The 14,853-nt window shown below is 42.3% G+C and overlaps 1 protein-coding gene across 9 annotated transcripts in view; it reads right to left on the bottom strand.

Annotated features, from left to right (window-relative positions):
* CLASP1 (cytoplasmic linker associated protein 1) overlaps window positions 1-14,853 on the bottom strand; it is a 311,886-nt gene that overhangs the window by 49,421 nt on the left and 247,612 nt on the right. For all 9 annotated transcript variants that reach the window (XM_061609140.1, XM_061609147.1, XM_061609143.1 and 6 more), the window contains 2 exons: window positions 10,552-10,695; window positions 9,187-9,293 (listed from right to left, as the gene is read on the bottom strand). In XM_061609140.1, coding sequence (XP_061465124.1) covers window positions 9,187-9,293; window positions 10,552-10,695 — 251 coding nt within the window. The remainder of the gene's footprint in view (window positions 1-9,186; window positions 9,294-10,551; window positions 10,696-14,853) is intronic.

The following is a 14,853-nucleotide window of genomic DNA, read 5'->3' as shown; positions in this document are numbered from 1 at the left end:
TAATCTGAGTAGCTGAGTCTTTTCATGCTTTCTCAGCAAGATAGGAACTTAAGAGAAACAAATCGGACATGAACTGCTTCACTTCATATAAATATTGTTATTCAGTAACATCAACAGATGTTGTTATTTAGGGATTTCAGGACTGTCACTATGTATTTTCCATTTGCATATTTCACAATATAGACCACCTGCAATTGAAATCAGTGAAAATTTGCCAATTGGCTTTCTCTGGAAGTGATTTCCACTTGTTTCGTGAATTTTAAAGGTGAGTGCTGTCTGGAATATGCATCTGGAATAAATTCACCTAAGTAACAGAATGTAGGGTCTAGAAGGGCTGCACAACTAGTCAAATGCTGATGGCTGACAAGTCTGATGTACACACCTACAGATGACTGGGAAGTGGGGGGAATCCTACATATTTTTCAAATAAACCCTCCAGTACAATGGTTCTTCTTATAACGGTGTCTCTGGCCCTCTCGCTGTATACCCATATGAACAGTAAATACTTGTCACCAGCAAGTTCTTCTTCTACCAAAACCCATGGGCTTGTGGTTCCTCCTAATCCATGCTATCTCAATACTTTTCATTTTAAGTACAAAGGCTTAGCAAACAGGCTGAGACTGAATGGGCCTTGAGGCCTTGGTGTAAAACTACAGAGAAAAAAATCAAAATGGCCAGAGCTTTCACTGATGATTCATGACTCTAGTTTGAAAGGTAATTGCTTCTACCATTAATTTGTTCACACTGCAAAGCTATTGCTCTTCAAAACTTAGAAGCAATAAGATGTTCAACAGTATTCTTATCCTTATGCTTTTTATTAGAATGGTCTACATTCTGGTCTCCAGTTTCACCAATTTCATGTAAAATTATTTCATGCTTTTTTTTCTAATATGAGCATTATTATGACTCATTAACGTTTCAAGACGACTAAGGCTGTGACCTTGTATATTCTTCCCATTCCGCTGACTTCAATGGGACTTTTGAGCAGACATGTAGAACTGCACTGTACAGCCCACATGTATTTCCATATTGTGCAATTTAAAGTTTGGAAGGCAAAAGAGAGAAACCTAGTACCTATGCAAAATTCCTGTTCTCCTAACCATAGCTAGGAGATTAGAAGGGCCCTGTTGGTTCACATGCTCTTTCCTTTTCTCCACTCATTTTTCCTTACTTTCCCCCTCCTTTCTGTTTTCAAAGTTAACCAGAGTGCATGCTTTCTAAAGTTATCTACAGTGTATACTTTCTACTGAGAGTAAGGGCAGGATATAAATTTAATAAATAATAATAACTAGAAATCATGGTTAGTTTGAAGTCAATATATGCAAGCATGGTTAGAAGTGGTATGAGGCTAACATTAACATAATTAGCCTACTCTCCAAGTCCTAGGTATTCATTAATGATCACAGAGATCTGTCAGGTCAGGGAATGCTGGCTATAGCACCTGCAATCACTGCTGGAGCCTCACATCTCAAGACATTTATTTATGAAGTTGCTGGAATATTGTTTGTCACTTTGTTTCTATTGAGTTTTAAATAAGTTATACAGGTAAAGATCACATTGGTGCATGAAAAATGCTACAAGACTGGAAATGGGAAGTCAGAAATAATTCTATTGCATGTCACAGCAGTTTCTTTCTAAGCAGCAGTGTCAGGAAAGTAACTTGAGGGAAAAAGAAGACAGAAAGAGCAGTTACGTTTGCAAATACTGCTTCACAAAAAAGGAAAACAAAGGGTAATATATGCCATGAATTCAAATCTCACCTACCTGTGAGGTGATCATCCAAAATCATACAACCCTAACTTTTAAAAGACTCTCTCATTCACATATATATGCAAAACATGACAAGCCCACCTATCCTATCACTTTATCGCCACACAAGTGGACAGGTTTATAATTCAAAAATACAACATTCTGTGAGGAAAACAACATTTCAAACAGAACTGACAGTTCTCAGGAATTGTCAGTTTAAAACTCAGAAAGCATTTCAAGAACAATGCAAGACGTTAATCTCACTACTGTCATTGATTCATAGTTCAAGATTGTTTTCCTAAGTGAACTTTTTAACCTAGTTGCAGGATTTGTTTGTTTGAAGAGCAGCAAGAAAAAAATTTAACAAAAAACAAAAACACAACACATTCAGAAACCCAAATCTAAACAGTAAAGCCATTCACAAGTACAGTGAGCATTTCAGAGACTGACCAGGAAAACTACCAAAGATGGTTTAATGGAAGCATCGGGGGGGGGGGAGGAATTGGTTGAAAACCAGAAATGTTAACAAAGGAATATTAGACTCAAGCAAGCAACAAGAGGTTGGTGTTAAAATTTATATAAAGTATAACCATTCAAGTCCCACAAATATGAACAAGAAAAAAAATAGAGAGAAATCTTTAGAAAACTAGAACCCTATATCTAATGCAAGAATGTATGTTCCTTAATATTATTAGCCTACATGCATGTACTGAAGAATTTCTAAGAGTTGAACCTAAGAAAATCTGACCCAATATTTCAAACAAGACTGACTGAATTTCTCAAGTATAAAAGATATTCCAACAAGCAACAAGAAGATGATCAGTGTTTCCATATACATGACAGCCTGGTTCAGATGACTGTTCCAGGAATGAGCATCAGGGCACCATGCTTGTCCCTTGCTCCTCCTATCACACAATGGCTTTTGTGTGAAGATTTTGGCTTACATTTACACCATTTCACCTGAACCAGGAAATGCAGGCTTAACACCAGTTAACTTGCCAAGAAAACAAACCAGGTGGGATTTTGAAGACTGGATTGATCATCTGAACTAGGCCAATATATGATGTACACTTTGACTGGATAACACCATAGTGAATAGTTGTCCTAGTCAATCGCATGTTTGTGTCTTGTGTGGAAACACCCTGCACTTAAGCTAGCGATCTGGCTGGACTTATTGTAGTTGTGCTGTAGTGTGTGCATGTATATATAAGTACACACACACACACACACACATACTGAATTTATGCAAGAATAAAAGTTATTAATGTAAAGTCAGCTGCATGGATGGATCTATCTATCTATCTATCTATCTATCTATCTATCTATCTATCTATCTATCTATCTATCTATCTATCTATCTATCTATCTATCTATCTATCTATCTATCTATCTATCTATCTATCTATCATCTATCTCTGCATCTCATATCAAAATGCAACTTTATTTAGCTGCAAATGAAAGTTTCATTCACTAGGTTTGATTCACCAGGAAGATAAAGTGAGATGAATACAAATTTTGACATTGTGTGCTAATAGGTACAGAGGTTAGCATGACAGCACCACAACAATTTGATAATCATCTAGGTAGACTTTCCTTTGAATTAAATCTTTAACACAATATTTGTGTTATGGCTCGTTGCTAGTTCTTCATATAAAAAGGGTGGGGAACCTGTAGCCTTCCAGATATAGTTAATATGCCAACTACCATCAGCTCCAGCCAGCATGGCCAATAGTCAAGGATGATGGAAGTTGTAGTCCAGCAACATCTGGATGGTCACAGATTCTCCACTCTTGTCATACATGTTCCAAAATATACATTAAAAGGCTTCCAGGTGTGCTGTGGCAAAGCTAGAAATAGTATGTAAAATTCTACTCCTTAGAAAGAGATACATCAGATTATCTAAACCAGTGAATCCCAGATGGCAAGTCAACAGCTTCCAATGACTTGAGTGAGCTTTGTCTGGGTGGTGTTGGGAGAACAACAGAAGGAGCAGCAAACCATGTTGCAGACAACCTGATGCAAGATGGTATAGTAAGGGATGGCATCAATAGTTGCTGAAAGGTTGATGGCACAAGGGTGGGGTCAATGCCCTCAACATCTCATGGGACTGTTCTGATACAAGTCTTAATGTAACGAATTTTGCTTTCTGGATGTCTAAGAACTATATGAAAATTGGGAAGAATTGCTCTTCAAAAGAGAAAAAAACTATGCAGAATAATAATAATAATAATAATAATAATAGTAGTAATAATAGTAATAATAATAAATTTTATTTGTTGGTCGCCTATCTGTCCAGGTTAGTGGACACTCTAGGCGACTTACAATAATAAAAGCAGTACATAATATACAACATAATAAACCAGCAAACATAATCATAATCAATTTAAAAGCAATTCCAGTTAAAACCTCATAAAAATTAATCCTCCCCAATTCCATAGGCCCGCCTGAATAGCCAGGTTTTTAAGGCTTGGCGAAAACCTGTCAGGGAGGGAGCATGTCGGAGATCAAAAGGAAGGGAATTCCAGAGGGTGGGAGCCACAGTCGAAAATGCCCTCTCTCTGGTCCGCACCAGTCTAGCTGTTTTAACCGGTGGGACCGAGAGAAGGTCTTGTCAGGCGGCATAATTGGTGATTCTGGAGGCGCTCCTTCAGATAATCTGGGCCGAAACCGTATAGGGTTTTAAAGGTCAACACCAACACCTTGAATTGGGCCCAGTAGACAACTGGTAAGCAGTGAAGATCTATTAACACTGGCGTGACATGGTCACAGCGACGGCTGTGCTTGATCAAGCGCACCGCCGCATTCTGTACCAGCTGTAACTTCCGGACCGTTTTCAGGGGTAACCCCACGTAGAGCGCATTACAGTAGTCTAAGCGAGAGGAGACCAGGGCATGTATCACCCGTGGGAGCAGATGAACAGGAAGGTAGGGTTGCAGCCTCTGTATCAGATGTAATTGATACCAAGCTGCCCGACTCACTGCCGAGACCTGAGCCTCCATGGACAGCCTGGAGTCAAGAATGACCCCGAGGCTGCGGACCTGGTCCTGCAGGGGCAATCTCACCCCATTAAGCATCAGGTCCATAATACCCAACCTTCCTCTGTCTCCCACAAGCAACACCTCGGTCTTGTCGGGATTCAGCTTCAGCCTGTTCTCTCCCATCCATCCACTTACGGCCTCCAGGCACTTGGAAATGGTATTCACAGCCAACTCTGGTGAGGACTTAAATGAGAGATAGAGCTGAGTGTCATCCGCATATTGGTGACATTTCAGCCCAAACCTCCTGATGATAGTCCCCAGCGGTTTCACATAGATGTTAAACAGCATGGGAGAGAGGATAGAACCCTGTGGCACCCCACAATTAAGAGGCCAAGGGTCTGAAACCTCATCTCCCAAAGCCACCCGTTGGTGCCTACCTGAGAGATAGGAATGGAACCACTGTAAAACAGTGCCCCCCATTCCCAATCCCTCTAGGCGATCCAAAAGGATACCGTGGTCAACGGTATCAAAAGTCGCTGAGAGATCTAGGAGGACGAGGAAGGTATATTCTCCCCTATCCAACGCCCTCCTCATATCATCCACCAGAGCGACCAAGGCTGTTTCATTTTACAATGGAAAGAATTTATCCATACAGAAGTTACAGAATATTTAAAACAAAATATGCCCTTTCTAATATGATGAATACTATTCTTTATCATTTTCTTTGCAAACCAGAGGATACAGAACTACTGAGGAGATTTTAAATGGTTAAAAATACATAAAAGGCAAGCAGGATATATTTTGAGTAGCAAAGCAAGCAAACAAGTGACAAAAGGTTAAATAAAAAGGAAAATACCAGACATGTTTTAGACACAAGAAACACAAAGAAAATAATTAAAGTCTAAGACACATGGAAGTGCAATCTAGAGCCTGCATTTTAGAACTCTATGGAGGTATCACTCTTGGCATATAATTTCCTATAGTATGTCAACAATTCTCATGGTGTTACCATCAGCCAACATTTTCTGCCCCATCCTCTTGCTTTGTTTACCATCTAGGCAGATTAAGAGTTCTGGGGAACTCAAAAGCTTGTACACTGTTTTGTGCTATTTTGGTTGGCTTAATAAAGATATTGCTCTAATATTTTTTGAATCTAGCTAAAAGATGCCTATCTACTAGAATGGGTATGGAATGAAATTCTTAATAGGATGTTTTAACTACAGTATTGCCTTCTAGGCTCAACTTCAGTATAGTAGAGTTACACTTACAAATGTGTGTGGCCAGGAGACACATTTTCTTCTTAAGTGTGTAAAACTGATAATCAAGGCATTTCATGATCTGAAGATGAACAGTGTCCATTTTACTTATTTCTAGCAATGGAAATCTTCTTCACTGTCAATATATTGGTTAAAATGTGCATCTTGCATAATTATTCTGTAAATGTGTCATATAGAGAGCTTCAACACTTGATTCATTTGACTCCCCCCCCATGTTTTTAGCCTCAATTGTTCCTATATTTTATTTAGGAAATTGGCAAAGAATTAGCATAATATGAACATATGAAGCTGCCGTATATCAAGTCAGACCAACGTTGGGTCTCCAGGGATTCAGATGAATTTTTTTCCTGTCCTTCTGAAGATGTCAGGAATTGAATCTGGGGCCTTCTGCATGCAGTCTACCAATAAACTATAGGACCTCCCCTGAACTAAACATATATTCAGCCTTGCCCTTTACTTTCCCTGATCTAATCTGGTCTTGGCCTCTTCGCTAAAATCCTTGAAATACGTTGCTCAAGAGTCTAAGCTCCTCAAGTTGCTCAATACCAAACATGCACAGCTGGTATCTTTCCACAAAGTAGCACCTCTACTGCAGGAAAAAACAGAAATTTGTCTTGCCGTGAATTTCTGTCTGCTGGGGATGATGGATGACGTTCCTGATTAGGGATAATGCCTCCTATAGGAAGAAATAGGCAGGGCCCACTAAAGCCTTTTGCCTCCTCTCCAGGGGGAGGAGCCATCCCTCTCACCAGACCAACTGGCAGAAAAGAGAACTCCTCGACCCCACACCAACATTCCCTCTTCAACGCTTAAATAGCCGTCCTGGGCTCCTGCTGGGAGGAAGGACGGGATATAAATCAAATAATAAATAAATAAAGTAAAATATTAGACAGGCACCACCTGTGTTATCTTTTTGGTGCCTACTGAAGACCTTCCTCTTTCAACAAGCCCTTTAAGTAGACACCTTATCCCAGTCTGTGTCTGTGATGGAATTGCTTTTTACTGTAAGATGTTTTTAAAGTTGTTTATTAAAGATGTTTTGTTTTAATATGTTTTATTAAGTTTTATTTTTAAGATGTTTTAAAGTGCTTTTAGTGTTTTTGTTTGCCACCCTGGGCTCCTTCTGGGAGGAAGGGCGGGATATAAATTAAATAAATAATAATAACTCCGTTGTTGGCTGAAACCTAACTGTTGAGAAACTGTACTGAACAGAAAAAGAGAAACCAACAGGGAATAGCAAAAAACAGAGACGCACTGAAAAAAAAGGGCTTAACCTCACCAAAGTAGAACAGATTCCCCCAAAATCAGTGGAGCACACACATGTGGAAAGGATAGGCGGAAAAATCCTTTAACCACATGTACAGCAGCAGCAGGAGCCATAACCCACACCCCTCAAACAACCCCAAAAGATGAAGTGATGAGAGGGAGAAAGGCAAAGGCACACCAACAACAGCAGTGGGGGGGGGAATATGGAAAAGGAATAAGGCAAGAGAGGGAGGAACACACAGAAACAACAACAACACGCCCACTCAATCACCACAGACACACATCAAGAGAGAGGAGAACATGCTGACAAAAATATAAGAGAAAACTTAACAATAAAGCACAGAAATAAAAACTCAGAAGAGTTCTAGAGACCACAAGAAGAACCCAAGTCACCAACTGCAGGCAGGGTTGGTCTGGTGAGAGGGATGGCTATTCCCTCAGGAGAGGAGGGAAAAGGCTTTAGCCTTTAGTGGACCCTGCCTATTCTTTCCAGTAGGAGGCGTCATCCCTAATCAGCAACCTCATCCATCACCTTCAGGCAAAAATCACATTTTCCTCATCTGGTTGCTGGAAAAATGTGATTTTTCAGCACAGATGTCAGATTGCAATTGTGACTACTATGTGGAATGTGACTGTACAGGTGTCACAGGAATCTAATGGCTAATGCACACAACACTGAAAATTGTTTGTGATACTGCTCTTCCATTGCTGCCCATGCTACTAAATTGCTGTACAGGTTGCATTACTAGATTAAAGCTTGACAGTGGCTGTGCACTTCCCTGCTTTATCACTCCATCATAAGAACACTTATTTCAGGGGTAGCCAAAGTAGTAGTCTCCAGATGTTGTTGGACTCTGCTCCCATCAGCCCCAGCTAGCATGAGCAATTGGCAGGGATAATGGGAACTGGAGTTCGACGATATCTAGAGGGCACCACATTGGCTATCCCCGACTTATATAATCTAACCTTCTACTTGCAAGTCCTCACTGTTTCACAGAGCGATCTCCCTCTCTAGTTTTATAGTGCACATCTCCCTTGTGATTGTAAAACACAAAAAACCAAACCTCAAAACCCAGAGAACAAAGTTACAACTGTCCCCTTCAGCAAATGTGGCGTTAGGGTGTTGGACTAGGACCTGGATGACCAGGGTTCAAATCCCACTCAGCCATGAAGCTTATTGGACAACCTTGGGTCAGTCAGTCTTTCAACCTAATCAACCTCACAGGTTGGTGTGAAGATAAAATGGGGAGGGGAAGAAACACGTATGCCACCTTGAGCTCCTTTGATGAAAGGTGGGATATAAATGTAATAACATATAAAATAAATTCTGAAGGCTCTGGCACTAGATCAGGATATGCGTGTATAGTCCCCCCCCTCCGCAAACCTGGCTAAATTCAATCCTGTCAAATTATATCATCACCACTCTGCTTTCAGAATGTTCTCTATTACAATATGCAAACAACACACCCAGTCGCTACACACTCCTGCTATAAGCACTGCAACATTCTTTGCACATTCTAACCTACCCTGATTAAACTTCAATTTTACAGCAAAGCAGGAGAAATGTATAATAAACCAATACGCTTTATAGGAGCCCATGATGCATATTTGAGCATGCATGTTTGTATGTGCTTGCAGTTTAAAATGAAGATGCTGCCACATCTGCCTCCAACTTTTAGACACAATCTTACAAACAAGCATTTATTATTCTGGGCAAAAGCTGCCATAAAAGGACAGTTCAGGGTTTTACTAAGGTAAAGAGATGAGCTTCATTTCCTGCTCATTTGTTGTTGAGCAAATGTATTACATACTTGCCTATAGTGCTCCTTCTTAAAGAGACACATTCTAGACAAACAAGTTTTACACAGAAAGCCTCTCAGCCTTATATCAACCTTTGAATTAAGCTACAGCATTACCTTGGGGATAGTCCTCCATGAGAACAGTTGGTAGGTGAAGTTAAGGGGCTGGTTCTGCTGTTAGGATGACGTGAAGGAGTTCGGCCAACTGTATTGCTAGGGGAACCCTAAGAGTACAAGCAAGAAGAGGATAAGGAGGAATGAACATGTGACACAGGGAGAAGGGGAAAAAAACAATTTTGTCCTAATTTATATACTGTGTGACTTAAGTAGAATCAATTTCTATAACTGGTTTGTCTGCTAAGCACAAACCCTCAATTGACGAGTAAACCAATTATCAATAATTTAAATCTCTGTTGAGTTTGTTGAAATAAATGACACACACCCCTCTCTCTCTCACACACACACACACAAGCCAAGCTACTTCCAAAAAATTCAAAAATAGCTTGGCTCATTTTTCAAGGCTATCCAACTCTAGAAGTTGCACCACCCAGCTCTCCTCTTCCCATTCCCCCTACTTATTAAATTCAACTCATCCCTCTGATGAGTAGAGATGCATTCTAGTCTAGCTATGGGAGAGGGAAGGAGGGAAATCTCTCCTCTCCTCCTTTTTCCAGTGCCTGGCATGTTGGTAGCTATGGTGGCTCTTAGGAAATGTAGCTTTCCTGAGGATTATTCCAATGTCAACAGCCTTTGGGAAAAACTACATTTCTCAAAGGCCGCTATGGTCTTTTGTCCTTGCATCAAAACAGCATGCTGGAGGAGAATGAGATTGCCCTCCTCTCTTGTACATGTGGATTGACCAGCATGACATCACTAATGTAGCCGGGTTTAAAAGGAAAGGGAGATGGAGTGTAAGGTGGGGATAAGTTTCTTCTCCAGTTTGGATTTTAACCTGAACTAGATAGTAATTTGGCTCCAAATGTTTGCCAGTTCTTTCGAGGTTACCGTTATGAGCTCCTAGTGTTCATACCCATGCCTAAACATCAGCAAGTTTGGTCAGCATTTCTGATTTTTAGAAGTCATACTTTCAAGGCTTAAGGCCAGGGGTAGCCAATGTGGTATCCTTCAGATGTTGTGGACTACACCTCCCATTATCCCTGATCATTAGCCATGCTGAATGGGAGTTGCAGTCCACAACATCTGGAGTGTACCACATTGGCTACCCCTGCTCTGGACAATGCCAAGCGTCTCCTAAAAACACATAACTAGAGAACCTATATTTGTTGAACCTTAAAAAGCACAAGTGTTTTATGTACATTTATAACAATGGTACCTACTTTGTCAAAATGAAATTTTTGTACTTTCCTTTAAAGCAAAGGTTGCATGGTTTTAGGGCAGATGTACCTCTGAATATATCAACAATTAATAAAGAAATCAATGCCTTAGTTTTTTTTAAAAGGAAAATATGAGTAACCGTCTCACCACACTAGTGTTACTGGAGTTCTTGAGGTGGTTATGTAGCAGCCTGGTAGCACCATCCTGGAATGTTTTTGGCAAGGCACCAAGTAACATGGTAAACTCAGGAGTGTTCAGTTCAAACAGAGAAATCAGGACTATTTGTGCTGCCTAGAAAGAAAAGCAACAACACCACAAATCAGCAGGATGGACATCTTTAAAAATCTGTTTATGTTCTGTTGGGGAGAGTCTTACCAGTAGAAGCTTAGGGTTTAATTTAGGTCCATTAATACAGAGAGTGTTTTGCCACAGGCTTCAGTCAGATGGAATTGCATCCATAATAGCATCCATAGCAATGGAGCACTGCAGAGATCAGTCCATTGATGCTTTGCAAAAATCACAATAAAAGATACAGAAAGTACTTCCCAAATCTAATGAAAGACCTTGTTTAAGCTGTGGAGCCTTATGACTTAGGAACATAAGAACTGCTTTGCTAAGTCAGACCAAATGTTCATTTAATCCACCATACTGTCAAACATTTAAGGGGAGCCATCTTGCAAAAAATGAAAGACCAGAGTACTTTAAAAGAATGTGTATCACCTAGAGTTGTATCCAACAGTGTCCCTCTCTGATGGAAGGCTCTTGAATCCAGCAAAAGATTTCATCAGCGGAAATGGGAGGAAGGAGGTGGTTTTTGTCAATCTCCTTTCCTTGTTCAGCCTTCTGTGCCATCTCCCATGTTGTTACAATGGGTCTCCCAACTCTCTGGAGGTTGGGAGGATCACAGGGAGGATGGGAAAATAGGTGAAAATGGACCATTGGTCTCACCTGAAGGGTGATTTTCATAGGAGGACTGCCATCAAGCGGGTAACATAGCTCCACCTATCATCCAAAGGCAAGAATGTTTTGAAGTCAAGACTAGGGGCATCAGGCCCCTCCCACTCTCCAGTTCATTCGCAGTGAGTCCAAAGAGAGATATCTAAAAATGCAGGAAAAAAGGCCAACGGGCCTACCAGCAAGAACATAACATAATAGCAATATTCATAATAATATGACTCTAACATAGCGATATAACAGTAACAGCAGTCTTGACTTCACTAGTAAATCTAAATATAATAGCGTAACAGGAATATATAAAAACCCCAGAAAAATATCTAGGTATCCTCCAACTGGGAGGGTCGTGATGGCAGTCCTCCTATGAAAATCACCCTTCAGGTGAGACCAATGGTCCATTTTCCATTGGAGGACTGCCATCAAGCGGGATGTACCAAAGCAGCCCATAACAGGGAGGGACCACCCACATCCTAATCATCATTAAGAACCTGTTGCAAAACTCGCCTGCCAAAAGAGGCATCGGCAGAGGCATAACGATCTATTTTGTAATGCCTTATAAACGAATGTGGGGTAGACCAAACAGCAGCTCTGCAAATATCTGCAACAGGAGTGTTGGTAGCAAAAGCAGCCGTAGTGGCTGCTGATCTAGTGGAATGAGCCGTTATTTTAGATGGAACAGGAAGCTTAAGGGACTCATAAGCTAAGGTAATACATGCGCGCAACCAGCGGTATAAGGTGGAATTAGCTACTTTATGCCCCATATAACGTGGATGAAAGGATACAAACAAAGACTCAGTTCGTCGTATATCCTGGGTCCGAGAAAGGTAGGTCTTGAGAGCCCTCCGAACATCCAACGAATGCCAAGCCTTCTCTAGAGGATGGGTAGGATTCGGACAAAAGGAAGGAAGAACAATGTCCTGGTTGCAATGGAAAACTGAATTGACCTTGGGACGGAAGGATCAGTCTTCAGCACAACAGAGTCCTTGTGAAAAACACAGAGATGGCGGGCAGAAGACAATGCACCCAGTTCCGAAACTCATCTCGCAGAGGTGATCGTGATCAGGAACAGGACCTTGAATGACAACAGACGTAAAGGCACAGTCCTAAGGGGTTCGAACGGAGGGTGTTGTAAAGCCTGCAGAACCTTCGACAAACTCCATGAGGGAAAGCGGTGGAATACAGCCAGTGAGCGTAGAGCGGTTCCCCTCAGAAAACGTTTGATGAGGCAATAGTAGCACCAGCGGAGGACACTGAGAGAATGGACGACAGAGTGGACGCATGTCGACGTAAGGTGTTGGGTCTAAGCCCCATCATGAGGCGCCTATGAAGGAATTGCAGCACCTGTTGTATTGTGGCCTGGGAAGGATCGAGGTTCTGGGACTGACACCACCTGGAGAATGCCACCCAAGTATGTTGATATATACGAGTGGTAGATGGTCGTCTCGAGGCCAATATAATGTCAATAACAGCGTCAGACAGGCCAGCAGACCTCAAATGTCCCCGTTCAAAAGCCACGCTGTTAGGTTGAGCCAATTGGGGTCCTGATGCCATACTGGGCCCTGGGATAAGAGGTCTGGCCTGACTGGGAGCTTCCAAGGGTCCGTCACTGACATGGCAAGGAGATCCTTGTGGAACAGTCTTCCTGATGAGGTGCGCCTGGCGCCGACGCTACTATCTTTTCGGCGCCAGGTGAAAACCTTTTTATACTCCCAGGCATTTTAAAGTGTATTTTAAACAGCATTTCCGTATTTTGGATGTTGTTTGGTTCGTTATTGTTTGTTTGTTTTGTTTTTTGATTTATTGTATTTATTGTATTTATATATTGTGCTTGTTTTTATCTTTTTGTACACCGCCCAGAGAGCCTTCGGGCTTAGGGCGGTATATAAATTAAACTAAACAAATAAATAAATAAATCCGAGAACCACGGTCGACGGGGCCAAAATGGTGCTATCAGAACCAGCTTGGCCCTCTTGCGTCATGCCTTCCTCAAGGTTCTGGCTAACAGTGGTATTGGAGGGAAGGCGTACAATAGGCCATCTGGCCACGGTAGCGACAGAGCATCCACCGCTTCCGCTGTCGTGTCCAGGTATCGTGCGAAGTACCTGGGTAGCTGGCAATTGCGACTGGAGGCAAACAGATCGACTGAGAAGACGCCGAACCGACGCTGGAGAAGATGGAAAATGGTCGAATGAAGTTTCCGTTCTCCCAGAAAAACCTCTTGTCTGCTGAGCCAGTCTGCTGTCACATTCTAAATTCCTCTGAGATGTTCTGCTTTCAAGGATTGTAGATGTTGTTCTGCCCAGTCGAATATGAGGTAAGCTAGGTTCTGCAGAGAACGGGACCTGGTTCCCCCTTGTCTGTTTAAATGAGATTTCGCACACGTGTTGTCCGTTCGAATGAGAACATGGTCCAAGGGGAACAGAGACTGAAAATGGAGCACAGCTAAGTGGACAGCCTTTAGTTCCAGCCAATTAATGCTCTGAGTCTGCTCTGCTTCGGTCCAAACCCCCTGAACGAACTGGGAGTTGCAGTGGGCTCCCCAGCCGAGGAGACTGGCATCTGTGGTGATAACAGTCCTGCGGGGTTCTCTGAACAGAGTGCCCTGGGTGAGATGTTGGACCCTCGTCCACCAGCGGAATGAAAGACGCAGTGTGGGGTTCAAGGGGATTGTTCGATGATTGGACCTGGCAATGACCTGCTGAAACGGTAACAAAGCCCACTGAAGTTGGCGAGTATGAGCTCGAGCCCACGGCACAATATGGATGGTGGACACCAACATGCCGAGAGCCCTTGCTAGAAGCATGACGTCTGCGGTTGCGTGGTGCATCAGAGACAGTGCGATGTCTATGATAGCGGTTATGCAGTCTGGAGACAGGAACACTGTCACCTGCAGGGTGTCTAACATCGCCCCTAGATGTTGTAGGCGTTCGGTTGGTTGGAGATGGCTTTTGTCGAAATTGACTAGCCAGCCGTAGGCCTGCAAGACATGGAGCGTGAGCATTAGATGGCGATGAGCCAGCTCCCTGGAACTCGCCCATATTAAAAGATCGTCCAAGTAGGGGTAGATATGCACCCCTTGAAGCCGGAGGTAAGCCACTAGGATGAGTAGCACCTTGGTAAATACTCTCGGGGAAGACAAGAGACCAAACGGCATCGCTCAATATTGAAAATGCTGGGGGCCGAAGGCAAACCGAAGGAATTTTCTGTGGGCTATGCAAATAGGCACATGGAGATACGCTTCCTTTAGGTCGATAGAAGCCAGGAAGTCTCCTTCGTGAAGGCTTTCTGTAATGGAGTGGAGGGATTCCATTTTGAATCTGCGATACTTTATGAAACGGTTGATGAACTTGAGGTCCAACTCTGCCCTCCATGACAGATCTCGTTTGGGCACAGTAAATAGGAGGGAGTACACCCCTTCCGACCTCTCTGTTGTAGGGACTGGCTCTATTGCCGCTGTGTCCAAGAGGTGATGTATGGCTGTCTGCATGATGCAGT

Source organism: Rhineura floridana, chromosome 2 (genome assembly GCF_030035675.1).
Source record: "Rhineura floridana isolate rRhiFlo1 chromosome 2, rRhiFlo1.hap2, whole genome shotgun sequence".
NCBI classification, from domain to species: Eukaryota; Metazoa; Chordata; class Lepidosauria; order Squamata; family Rhineuridae; genus Rhineura; species Rhineura floridana.
This window is presented reverse-complemented; position numbering and strand designations above follow the sequence as displayed.